At 41.2% G+C, this 12,463-nt stretch overlaps 1 protein-coding gene across 1 annotated transcript in view; it reads right to left on the bottom strand.

Annotated features, from left to right (window-relative positions):
- The window catches only part of LOC118424000 (rap guanine nucleotide exchange factor 4-like), a 66,346-nt gene that overhangs the window by 9,800 nt on the left and 44,083 nt on the right, over positions 1-12,463 (bottom strand). Inside the window, exons 14-23 of the mRNA XM_035832381.1 lie at positions 8,070-8,220; positions 7,413-7,507; positions 6,681-6,752; positions 5,903-5,954; positions 5,413-5,509; positions 4,318-4,464; positions 3,588-3,685; positions 1,842-1,967; positions 1,108-1,286; positions 296-386 (exon numbers count right to left, since the gene is read on the bottom strand). Of these exons, the coding sequence (XP_035688274.1) occupies positions 296-386; positions 1,108-1,286; positions 1,842-1,967; positions 3,588-3,685; positions 4,318-4,464; positions 5,413-5,509; positions 5,903-5,954; positions 6,681-6,752; positions 7,413-7,507; positions 8,070-8,220 (1,108 nt within the window). The remainder of the gene's footprint in view (positions 1-295; positions 387-1,107; positions 1,287-1,841; positions 1,968-3,587; positions 3,686-4,317; positions 4,465-5,412; positions 5,510-5,902; positions 5,955-6,680; positions 6,753-7,412; positions 7,508-8,069; positions 8,221-12,463) is intronic.

The following is a 12,463-nucleotide window of genomic DNA, read 5'->3' on the forward strand; positions in this document are numbered from 1 at the left end:
TTCCAAGACCTTACCACCTAGTACCAAGTATCGTTACATCCATTGCTTGTAAAGCTTTTGTGGTCAAAATATGAAGAACAGACAGAAAGACAGACACGTACATTTGTACACCCACACAAGACACACCTCAGTAACAACAAAGTTTGTGTTCCTATTTCTTTGATCTGTGTAGTAGGAACAACATGCTTTCATTATGAGAATCCGCAAAGAAGTCTTTTTCATTAAGACAGTACGTCTTACAACCCAAAAGGAAAAGCCTGATGTGAAACTGGGGACAAAAAAATTGTTTCCTTACCTCCCATGTTTGTGAGAGTCGGCTGACTGCGATGTTCCCCAGACCCATGATGATGGCGAAGAAAGCGTTCAGGTTCTGGTACTCCTTACAGCTGAGGGAAAAAGACAGATACATATAAGTGTTAACAGAAAAGCATCAAGCAACCATTAACATCAATGCACCAGACCATCAAGTATTACCATATATAGAATCCTCACACATCCAAAGTTAAGCCATGGGAAGAGGGTTTAAAAAGTTGTGCATTTCACAACTCACTTAAAACTCATCTGCATGCAACATGTACAAAAACATGTATGTATCCATCCAACTCTATCACTTCCTCTATCACACATCATTACATATTTTTTCAAAAAGATCACAAGGTTCTCTTCTTAGACCTTTACATCATTATCAATATATGAGTGAGTTTGTACATGTAGCTATCATGTTGTCCATCTCTGCCACCTGTTGCACTTTACATACAATTCACTAGGTGGCTCTCCTACACAGGACTGTACTCACTATGCAGCTATCTTGATAAATTTCCTTAGCAGCTGCACGCTCTCATCTTCAGCACATGTCCGCTATTTACTACGCAGCTATCTACTCAAACTCTACCACCTGCTGCACTTTGCACACAAATCACTAGGTGGCTCCCCTACTTACTATGCAGCTATCTTGATGAATTTCCTGAGCAGCTGCACTCTCTTGCCGACCTGCGGAGTAAGGCACATCTCCCTCACCACTTTTAACTATGTGGCTATCTAACTATCCCTTACATGCACTTTGCAGACAAATCACTGGGTGGCACTCCTACACCGCGCTGTACTTACTATGCAGCTATCTTGATGAATTTCCTGAGCAGCTGCACCCTCTTGCCGACCTGCGGAGTAAGGCACATCTCCGTCACCACCCAGAACTGAACCTCGTTAAAACGGCGCAGCAGAAGGTCAAGGTTTGACGTGATCTTTCCGAACTTGTGCCGCCCGAAAATGTGGTAGATGAGTTCGTTCTGTGAGGACGGGGAAAATGGCAAATTATTTAGTGCTTGACGTCACATCGTGCTTCCTACATCGTGCTCTCCTCCAGTATATAAAAGTATACATTCTGCTTCATTTTAAAATGTACAAGTATTTAGGAGTTAGTATATTTGGGAATAGTGCTACACTGTACCCCTGTAGCTGTAGATTTAGATGGAATATAACATAATTTCCTTACACTTCTACTTAAGTCATCTAACCCAATGCATTTAGCCCATATGAGGCAAGAAAATGCAATGAAGATCATTGTCATTGCAATTGCCTTGCCTTGACCACAGTGGTAAATAAAAGTACTATTGAGTTAAATTCTCACATCGCTATACTATTCATTAGACATCCACAGCAACAGTTTCTTTCCCCGGACCAGCAAACTATAGAATTCTCTCAATGACAACTTTTTCCTTCTGTTCACAACCTTCCAGCATCTCCTTGCATAATCCCATCCACCAACCAACACCTTAGTTCATTGCCTTGAAGTGGTTGAATGGCCTTGCTCTGAAGAAACCCGTCAAAAATAAAAATCTTACTTCATGCACACAGTTGAAGAGTTCCCAGTCGTACAGAGTCATCTGGTAAGCCATCTCTCTGGAGCTCATCAGTTCTATGGTGGCACATGTACTCTGTTTGGGCCCCTCCTGTTCTGGTAGTGGTGTCTGTGGGTGACAGAGAAGGTAGAATTGTGTCAGTACAAGGTGAATGTAGTCCCATAGCCTTTTTGATGCCACAGGGACAGTGTTTTTTCTGTGTAAATGTAGCCCCATGCCTTTTTGAGGCTGTGGTGGCAGTGTTTTGGGCCCCTCTGCTCTGGTAGAGCCACGTCTGTGTGACGGAGAAGGCAGAGTCGTTAAAATGTAGGTAAAGGTAGCTATAGCCTGTGGGGACAGTTGATTGTTATCCACTGTGTCTAGGGTATCCCTCTTCTTCTATTGCCTTTCAACTTCCCAAAAGAAGCCAGCCACTTGATGCTACAGAGTGAGTCAGTACTCTATACTGTTACAAAGTTAGAATTGTAAAACACATACTCTGTTTCAAACACTTCTGTAGTGTTATGGTAGACGCATCTGTTTGTGAGAGCTAAGGTGTAGTTAGTCAGTAATTATTAGTTGAAATTGTTTTTTGTTAGAGAACCTGTCCCATGTTGAAAATCCCAAATCAGCACTCTCTCCCAAAACAAATGCCAGTTGCACCTAGAAGGTCAGTGAAAGAGGCTAACTGTAAAGCAAGTACAAGTCCTAAACAGTACGGACGTCGTTGTGACTAACATCGACATTTAGCTGCAAATCCTGTACGCACTTGTAACATTATCCTGTTATCTTGGGCTTAGCTCCATGTATTACTTAAAGCCACCAAGTGTGTGCATCCATATGGGGGTCTTGCACAGACTTATCCCAATTTCAGACTAGTAATCTGTGATATGGAGTAAGTGTGAGTGAGCTAACACTGAACAATCAAACAATTAATGCCCACCACCAGGGCAGGACGATCTAACCTGGCGTCCTTTCGATGATCAAATAACTGGAGGGATAACTGAAATGTCAAACCTTTTCCACCGCTTGTCTTCAACCGGTGGACACAAAGCCTTACGAAGGTCAAACCCATTACCTCAAGTGTTATATGGAGACTTCCTTGAGACTTTAAAGTCTCAAGAAGGTCACCTTATCTTCTTATAACACTGATAGACCCTGCAACTTGGAGAGATTTTTGAAAGATCCCTTCATGTTGCAAGGTCTTAATCGGTTTGTCGTTTCTGTCAAGGGTGGCATTTCTACTGAAGAACAACTTCATTTCCAAGATCTCCAAGACCACGTAATTCATTTCCTTTGGTCTCTGACATTTAAGAGCTAGTTATATCACAGTACAAAATGAAAATATTGCACTCATATATGCTATAATTCTTTCTTCTATGCTATGATTTTAACTCCCAGAACATTTTTGCTCAATAAACCATTGATATAAACAGAAAGCTATCAGGAAAAGTTGGGGAAGGGAATTTCCTGAGCAGCCTTTGTAACTTCTGCTTCTCTTATTGGGTCAGTTAGTCCTCACTCTTAGTGAGCAATTAAATTGGTTTAGGGAAAAGAGAATGATGCTGTTTCAGTTACCATGTAACCAGTTACCTTGGCGTGGCGTTCTTGCGACAAAAACCATTAAGTTTGAAAAAACCTGTTTCCGTGTTGATCCCCGCCCCCAAAAAATACATTTCTTTGAATCCGAGAACCAACTGAAACTTAATTGGTGTGGCCTTAAGGATGAATTTTGGGTACAGCACTCACCAACGAGTCAAGATGTTCCCTTGGCGCGATGAAGAGTCTGCCGTTGAGACTGAGTCCCGTTGTCACGGAAACGTCAGACTCTTTCAACACAACTCTTTCTGTATGGACAAAACAGGCAGGCTTAATATCACAGCCATCGCCGTAAACATACAACAATCATTTTCAAAGCACAATGACTACAGCTACAGTCAAACCTGTATTAGGGGCCACCTCTACAGAGGGGCTACCTGTCCATAGTGGCCACTTTTTGTCGGTCCCTTGGGTATTTTATCTACAAGTTAGCACCTCTATACAGAGGCCACCTGTCTATAGTGGCCAAATTTGTCCGGTCCCTTGAGTGGCCGCTATAGACAGGTTTGACTGTATCTAGAATCCATCTCCTATAATTCACTGCTATCAGTAAAAATCACAACCATATGTACAGAAGTTCCACAGCAGTACCACAAGAAGATGCTAGGAGGCACAAAAATCTAATAATTTCATGGTGTCATCAAGACCTGCCCACATACCAAATATCAATGCAATTCATCCAGACCTTTTAGATTTATGCCGTCCATCCACAATCATACACACAATCATACATTCACACACACCAGGATCATTAACTTATCTCCAAATTAACTCATCAATAACCAGGAGCGTTAACTAACCTCCAGATTAACTTATCAATAACCAAGGCCATTAACTAACCTTCAGATTAACTTATCACTAACCAGTATCAATAACTAACCTCCGGTTGACTTGACTTCACAGAGCACCAGATCCTCCCCCAGACACAGCTTCTCAGCTGTGCTCTGTACCGTCTCCTCTGCTGACGCCGAGATGGCAAGTCTTAAGGTGCTGTATGTGTGGTCAGCGAAGTACACCTTAAAGATATCTGAAACAAAGATTAAGAAACAGTTTGTTAAAATGGTTAAATGTTACAAAATGTCAATGTTGAACATGATAAATGTTATCAAAACTGGTGGAGAAAAATTCAGGTTTTTCCAATGTATTACTTAAGGAACTGTGCTATAGAATTGTTTTAACAACAAATTTAAAACACAGCAAAATTAAGTTTAAGAAAATAAACAAAAACATCATCCCTGTCCCTGGTGCTGAAAACAATCTGAATACACCCCCTGTCCCTAGTACTGAATACACCATCACTGTCCCTGGTGCTGAAAACACCATCCCTGTCCCTAGTACTGAATACACCATCCCTGTCCCTGGTGCTGAATACACCATCCCTGTCCCTGGTGCTGAATACACCATCCCTGTCCCTGGTGCTGAATACACCATCCCTGTCCCTGGTATTGAATACACCATCCCTGTCCCTGAATACAACATCCCTGTCCCTGAACACAACATCCCTGTCCCTGGTGCTGAACACACCATCCCTGTCTCCGATACTGACAACAAGATCCCAAAATACCACCCCTGTCCATGAAAACACCTTCCCTGTCCCTGGTGCTGAATACACCTTCCCTGTCCCTCGTGCTGAATACACCTTCCCTGTCCCTGGTGCTGAATACACCATCCCTGTTCCTGGTACTGAAAACACTATCCCTTTCCCTGAAACATCATACCTGTTCCTGTTGATGACAAAAATCCCTGTCCCTAAAAAAAAGCCATCCTTGCCCCCCAAAAAAACACACCATCCCTGCTACAGTAACCAAGGTATCTACTACAGTATTTTCAGCTGAAAGGCTAAGTTATATATTACACTTCATGTAAGATTTGCCAACAGTTCTGACTCTCTAGAATTCAGTTGCTACAGCAATTTACATTGTACCATACAAATGCATGTCATATGTTCATTGGAAACTAATAATTCAATACATACTTTCGTCAGAAGGTTTTATTCTTCTCCTGCGTGTTTGTTTTTCCTCGGAAAGCTCCTTGGGGAGTCGGCGCAACGTTCCGGAGATGGAGGCACGGGACTGAGGTGTGAGAAACAAAAATAACACACATAAGTTTCCAAGCAAAACCTTTAGAATCTAACAGAATACTACAGGGGACAGTCCCATGAGGAAAAGATGAGAGGATAACAAAAGAGAGTGGACTGATTTGAGTTTAACAAAAGTCATGAGAGAGGCTGAGGACAGAGACAGGTGGAGGAGAATAGTGGATGGAGTCAAAGTGCCCCAATGACCCATACAGAGGTCAAGGGATAGGTGAGAATATTACAAACACTACTGTCTAAACAAATCCATCCATCTCAAATACCTATCAGAAAGTTTTTTGCATTGAGAGTTTGACAGCTTAAGACAATGTCATGGCAAATCTGCATTGCAGCAATAGTATATCAAAATACTAAAAGATCTGAAACTTACCCTTACTTTCCTGAGAGTTGACACAGGTTTGGCATCACCATTAGAGTTGTCCCTACAGACAAGAAATAGGGGAAATACATTAACACACATTTAGACCCACTGAAGGAAATAGCTTTACCTTTCTAGTTGATTAGAGTTTGGAGATCACAGCTCCTATATTGGCTGTAGGCATGGCGAATTTCAATCCAGGACCTGACATGCCTCTCTTACACCTGTCCAGTTTTAACCTTCCCAAATAAAGCTAGCTACTTCTTTGAGTTTTCCCCTGAGCTACCTATTTTTCACACCAAGTGAAGGGCACAACATTGGATCCTGTTAGGATTGGAACCCAAGAACTAATGATCCTGTCTCAGCAGCCTTACTACAAGGCCACTGTGGGCACATTTTTTGTTTGGACACATGCAAATGATCCATGCATTGGATTCAAAACACACAAGAGTGCACATGCAATATTCAGAACAGAATGACCAATCCATGCATTAGCCATGCTCTGCAAATGTAAGAAAGAAACACAACAACTTAGTACATTGCAATATTGACAATTCATTGACTATCTCTTTTCATTCAGGCTGGTTTTGCCAGAACATGAAATAAAGTTAAAATTCAGCTGCTTTCATCATTGGCCTTCTGCAAATAAATTCCACATCAACTCAGAGTCAAGATCTGCAGGCAATGCGAGGGCATGCAAAGCAACATACGTTTGGGCCACTTCATCACATGGAGAAGCAACAACAGTGTCCCCAACCACATGCAACAAGTGCGCAGCTTCTTAACGTACCTCCACCCTATAGTAGGCACCAGTATGGAGGAGGGAGTGAGGGACAGGAACACGGGAAGGTCGCCGTCCGGCCTACATCGTAACAAGCAACACAAAAAAGGGTGCGTCGACAAACAAACAAGTGAGTGATTTGGGACTGCGATCATCCGGTGCAAGTACAGTACATGTGCGGCCATTGCATCAAGCTTGCGTGAGAGTGAACAGTGTTCAAAAGTTGACAGGTGATTGCTATAGACAGGATACTTGATACTTGGGCCAGTGAGACAACACATGCACAAGGTCATTTGCATACATATGATTTGCATAGGTATGATCGATTTGCATACATGGGATCCAGCTTTGTACAGTAATATACATGTGCACCTGTCAGGTTCAATGCACTGGGGATATATTTCTTGGCCCCTTTCAGTATACTATAAGGACATTGAGCTGTGGATAGCAGCTAACCCTTCTCCAAAGTAAAGTTATTTTGGGGTCAAATTGTATTGTTTACAGAGTTAGCCAGCTTTCGATTTTTCTTTTGTCCCACACACTGTTTGGAAACCCACGTTAATTATTTTCTTTGAAAAATCTGTCATTTGAGCTGATGAAAATACATTTTTGTCCTGACTTCAAGTGAGGACATTCCTTCTGTTCAAATGCAAATTTGCTAACCACCAGACAAAGCACACATGTACAAGGCACTTAAAGACACTGGGAGGAACAATTTTGGTATATTAAGGAGGTACTCACTCTGGCATGCTGCTCATTAGTTTCTCCAAGGCTGCAAGGTCTTCCTTTAACTCAGGCCACGTCTGGCAGTCTTCTGATACAGCCAAGCACAATTCCTTTAAGACACAGTCAAGACAGTGAAGTTAGAACAAAGTTTCTTAACAAAAAAACAAAACAAAGCTAAGTTTGATTAGAGTTTCCTTTACAGCTAAGCACAATTCCTTTAAACAGTCAAGACTATGTGCATATAAAGGGTTGCTCACCTATCAAACACACTGTTTTTCAAAGTGGCGGAATTATGTAACTGGCAGACAAATGTTTAAGCAGGTTATATCTCCTTAAAGATCAGAGGTTTAAAAATAGAGATGTTGAACTTTATTGCTTAACAGTTGTACATGGAACAATGTATGGGCAGCAACTATTACATAAAGTACAAAATAAAGGTATAGAGTTAAACTTAATTACTATAACAACAAGGGCTAGCATAAGTTTCTACAAAAAACATTCAGTCAAGTGGGACTAATCAGGAGTTTGGTATTTTTTCTAATAACAAAGCAGTCTTTTACATATATGCCTAGTTCTGCTTTGAAGAAAAATATTCAAATCTGTCTGTAGCATCTGGTCCCTTGAAATCTTAGAGAAATGATTAGAAATCTTGATGAGAAACACATGTTTTACCTCCAGAAAGGCTTTGATGGTCTTGCTCTCGATGAAGGCGTCCCCCACGATCCTGCTCCACTGCTGCACCATGTGTAGGACTCTCTTCTTGTTTGCCAGAGCGTAATCAACCAGCTCCTGGTCAGGCCCTGTCCGAACCTCCGCATGATAGGTGGGACGAGTTAAGGACAAAACTGGCAATCAATGAGCTTAGAAAGGTAAGATAAAGCAAGGCTCAAAATAGCACCTGCATAAAAATGCAGGTTAGTGTAGATAGAATTGGAACTGTGCAGGTATTTCTGTTGTCTACCTGCACCTAACCTGCACTGGTCTATGTACTGGGTTTTACACATAAATGTCATATGATGTAAGTGTATGTGGATTGTTATAAGCTACAATGAATGTTACCACCTAGAAAGTAGAAAAGAAAAAAGTAGCAATGGTTCCTGAGCATTTCTAGAGTGATCCATACTTCTTGAATTCAGAATGGTGCAGGTAATTTTCAATGTAACCTGCACCAGTGCAGGTACGCAGAAAAAAGTATTTTGAGCCCTGTAAGGGCAACGGTCTGATGGCCTTTTTGAGGCCGAAGGGGTAGCGGGTTGTCATCTACTGTGTTTAGGTCACGATACTGGAAGGTGGAGCCCAACCCTCTCCTTCTGCCGCCTTTTACCTACCCAATGCTTTCATCTTGAGACTGGGCATTGCACGTTTCACATTTAATCAGCTTTTTACCTGCATGTATGCAGGTATGGTTTTGATGCTGGTGGGAACTTTTCGGTAGCCGGGGATGTAGGGCGCTGTATCTCGTGAACGGATGGTGCGAGCACGACGATTTTTGGTACGTGGGTTGGGGGTGGTAGCCTAACACTCAGGTTTGATTTTGGGCCTCCTGGCGTTTGAACTTGACATTGCAGGTGGCATTTTTGGTGTTTTGGGGGCACTTTTGGCGCTGTGTGTCCGGAACGATACGCGCGATTGCGACGATTTTTGGTGCATGGGTGGGGGGTTGTTGCCTGTTGCCTAGGATTGACTTTGGGCCTTGTCGCGTTTGAACTTGACCCGGCAGGTCGAATTTTGTGTCCGGGAGGGGTGTTTCCGGAGTTATATCTTCTGAACGGCTGGTGCTGGCGCGATGATATTTGGCACATGTGTCGGCGGTGGCTGAATAATGCTCAATTTTGATTTTGGCGCCCTTGGTGCTTGAACTTGACATTTTAGGTTACCTTTTGTGCGGGCACGGGGCGTGCGCTGTATCTCCGGAACGCAAGGTGCCATTGTGTTGCCATTTGGTACGTGAGTTGTTTGTGGTGTCCTGGTGGTCAGGTTTGATTTTGGGCCTCCTAGTGCTTGAACTTGATACTGTATAGGTTGACCCTGTTTTAGTGTGGTTGGGGCATCCTCCCAATATCTGCTTGGTTTTAAAAACAGATTATGGTTGGGTGTAGAACCATCATCTGGCCTGGGCTACCTTCAATGTATCAGGTTACTTAGTGGCACTGACAGTTTGCCAGATGACGGGAGTGTGCCAGATTATATATCTGTTGGTCAGGTATAATTGGAGTTTGCTTATTACTCTTTGTGGTGTTTCTAGAGCTGTATAGTACTGAGTTTTAAGTTCCGGTACAAGTTCCTTTACCCTGTTGGCAATCATGGTTGAACTTGAACTTAAACAGAAGAAGATGCAATTTTCTAATGTGGAGGAGAACTGTATAGAGTGTGGGCATAAGAGTAAGGTATGTGTATGATTTGTCCTGTGTTTCTTTTTGTTTCTTTGGTAATGCCATTTCCATACTGTATACAGGTAATTTGTTGTTTTGGGCTAGTCATATTCGCTTGGTTTTTGGGCCTGCTTAATCTATGGTACAGGCAGGGTTAAGTGGTGGAGGCTTAGCTTTGTTCTGTTTTAAATTCAGTATCGTTTGTTGCATTTTGTCGCGGCAAATATATGATGAAATTCCCCTTCTAAGCAACTGCTCATTGGTTTGCGGGGATGTTTGCTGGGTGTTTGCTTTGACTACAACAGCTTCTGAACTTTTCAAAGCTTCCATTGCCAGCAGCTTGCCATCTATAAATGGGATTGACAAGGACATTTTTCATAGTAAATTATGCTGTTAAATTTGGCTTAGATACTACAGGAGATTTAGGTTTGGGTTGGATGGATTGAATGAAAATATCATACCACCCTGGGGACTAACTGTTGCTGCTGCATGGGGGCTACCACTATTCATGTTGTCTAATGTCTATGGAACTACAGATAAAAGTATCATTGGTCAAATTATGCGAGTAACATTCCGATGTCAAGTGAATAACACCCCAGAAATAAATCTTTAATGAATATCATTGGAAGAACACAAACCAAGGAGACTTAGCAGCTGCATTAGGTCAGTACATTGAAATAGGAAGATATTAGTATATCATGTGACAGAGTAACTACATGTGCATGGGCCATCTGAGACAAAAAAAGGTAGCGTCTCAACAACGTCAAAGTACTGTGGTTGGTTACATACTTAAGAAATCCAAAATAAGTAATGTTCATCCCTGTCCAAACTTACAAATTCAGAAAATGGAATTTCAGAGTCAGACTTTTGCATGGTGCACAACCAACACAGTAAAAAGCTCATTTTTCCAACCACGTACCACAGACAAAAAGGCAAAAATACACAATAGGTCTACAGAAACCCAATACATTTCATGCAGGCCTGAGGTCTACGAACTCTTGTTTTTCTTGTCTTGTCGATCTTTTTTTTTGCCCTCCCCTTCAAAAATGTGGCCTTTCTAGTGTTCCCTAAGCTTTACTCTCAGCCTGCCTGCTCCATTCACTTGCTGCTTATTTTTCTGACTTTGGAAGTGAAAACTTTCATCTCTTAATAAGTGTTTATCACCACAAATGCACACCTGGTGGACTGACAGCTGACGCATTTTACAGACACGTACAGTCGTCTCAGTGAATTTACCTTTCTGAAGACGTTAGTCTTTCAAAATCCAATGAAAGAAAACTAGTTATAATTGCCAATTAACTTTTAATCATGACAGAAGAAAAGCCATAGAAATTTGTTAATCAAAGAATCATCAGCTTCCATTATTTCTTAACAGTACAGCTCTTTCACTTGACAATATGTGTAAGTGTCATTAGTTGCAATGAATAGCTGGAGTACGACTTGCTTAAGAAACTATTATTAAAGATTTCTGAAGTGTTTTTCTGCCTTGACATACAAGCTGTCTCAGAGAAAAACATCACTGCCAATCATCATGTTTTTTCACTGGAGTCTTTCAAAACCAAGCACAAAGAAAACCTACCTGGAAAATACAATTATAACAGTCATTAAAACTGTTCATTCATTGATAAAATGATACTTGATACAATGTAGCTCTAGGAAGGGTTAAAGTAAGGCATGTAGGTTTTGGTTCCCTAGTGTCTTTTTGTTGGGACTGCAAGAGGCAATTTTGCTTCAGAGTTTGACAAAGAATCCGAGGAGGTTTGTTGCAGCTGTTATATGGTTGGACAAGTTTTCTACAATTTGCTTTCTATCGGGCAAGTAAATTAAAAAAAAATCACCAACTTTTCACTTGCCTGAAATTTAGATAACATGTTCTATGTATTGTCACTTCCAGCAATGGAGTTCTTTTATCATTATTAGCCAATAAAAAAAGATTTCCACTGTCAAAAGCTGAAGTAAAATTGCTTCTTACAGCCCAACAAAAAAACACTTGGGAAACAAAACCTACACGCCTTACTTTCCCAAGACCTACATTGTACCTAGTGAATTTTTTGATAGCTACAAAATAATTTCAGTTGGATTTTCTTTGTGCTTGGCTTTTAAATACTCCAGCGAAAAAACAAGAGGACTGACGGTGTTCTTTTTCTCTGAGACAGCTGCTCATGATGTATGTCAAGGCATTCATCAAACACTTCAGATATCTTCAAAGCCTCCTTGCTTGAATATTGTATAAGCAAGTTTCTAAAGCAAGTCTTCCACATACTGCAGCTACATGTATTCTATGCAACTAATAACACTTACACATAGTGTCAAGTGGAAGAACTGTACTGTGAAGAAATAATTGCATCTGACCGTTCTTTGATTAAAATTTTCTACGGCTTCTCTTCTGTCACAGTTTAGATCTAATCAGGTGCCATTATTTTTTCACAGTATGTGTTCTTTCTCTTGGCACTATGTGTAAGTGTCATTAGTAGTTTCGAAGAATAGCTTCAGTACGTGGAAGACTCCTTCAGAAACTATTATTCAACATATCTGAAGTGTTTTTCTTCCATGTACAGCAGCTATTCTTTGCAACTAATAACACTTACATGTAGTGTCAAGACAGTGAAAGTCTGTACTGTGAAGAAATAATTGCATCTGACGATTCTTTGATTAGAATTTTCAGTTTAAAATCAATTGTCCATTATAAGCAGT

The sequence above is a fragment of the Branchiostoma floridae genome, chromosome 10, assembly GCF_000003815.2.
Source record: "Branchiostoma floridae strain S238N-H82 chromosome 10, Bfl_VNyyK, whole genome shotgun sequence".
NCBI classification, from domain to species: domain Eukaryota; kingdom Metazoa; phylum Chordata; class Leptocardii; order Amphioxiformes; family Branchiostomatidae; genus Branchiostoma; species Branchiostoma floridae.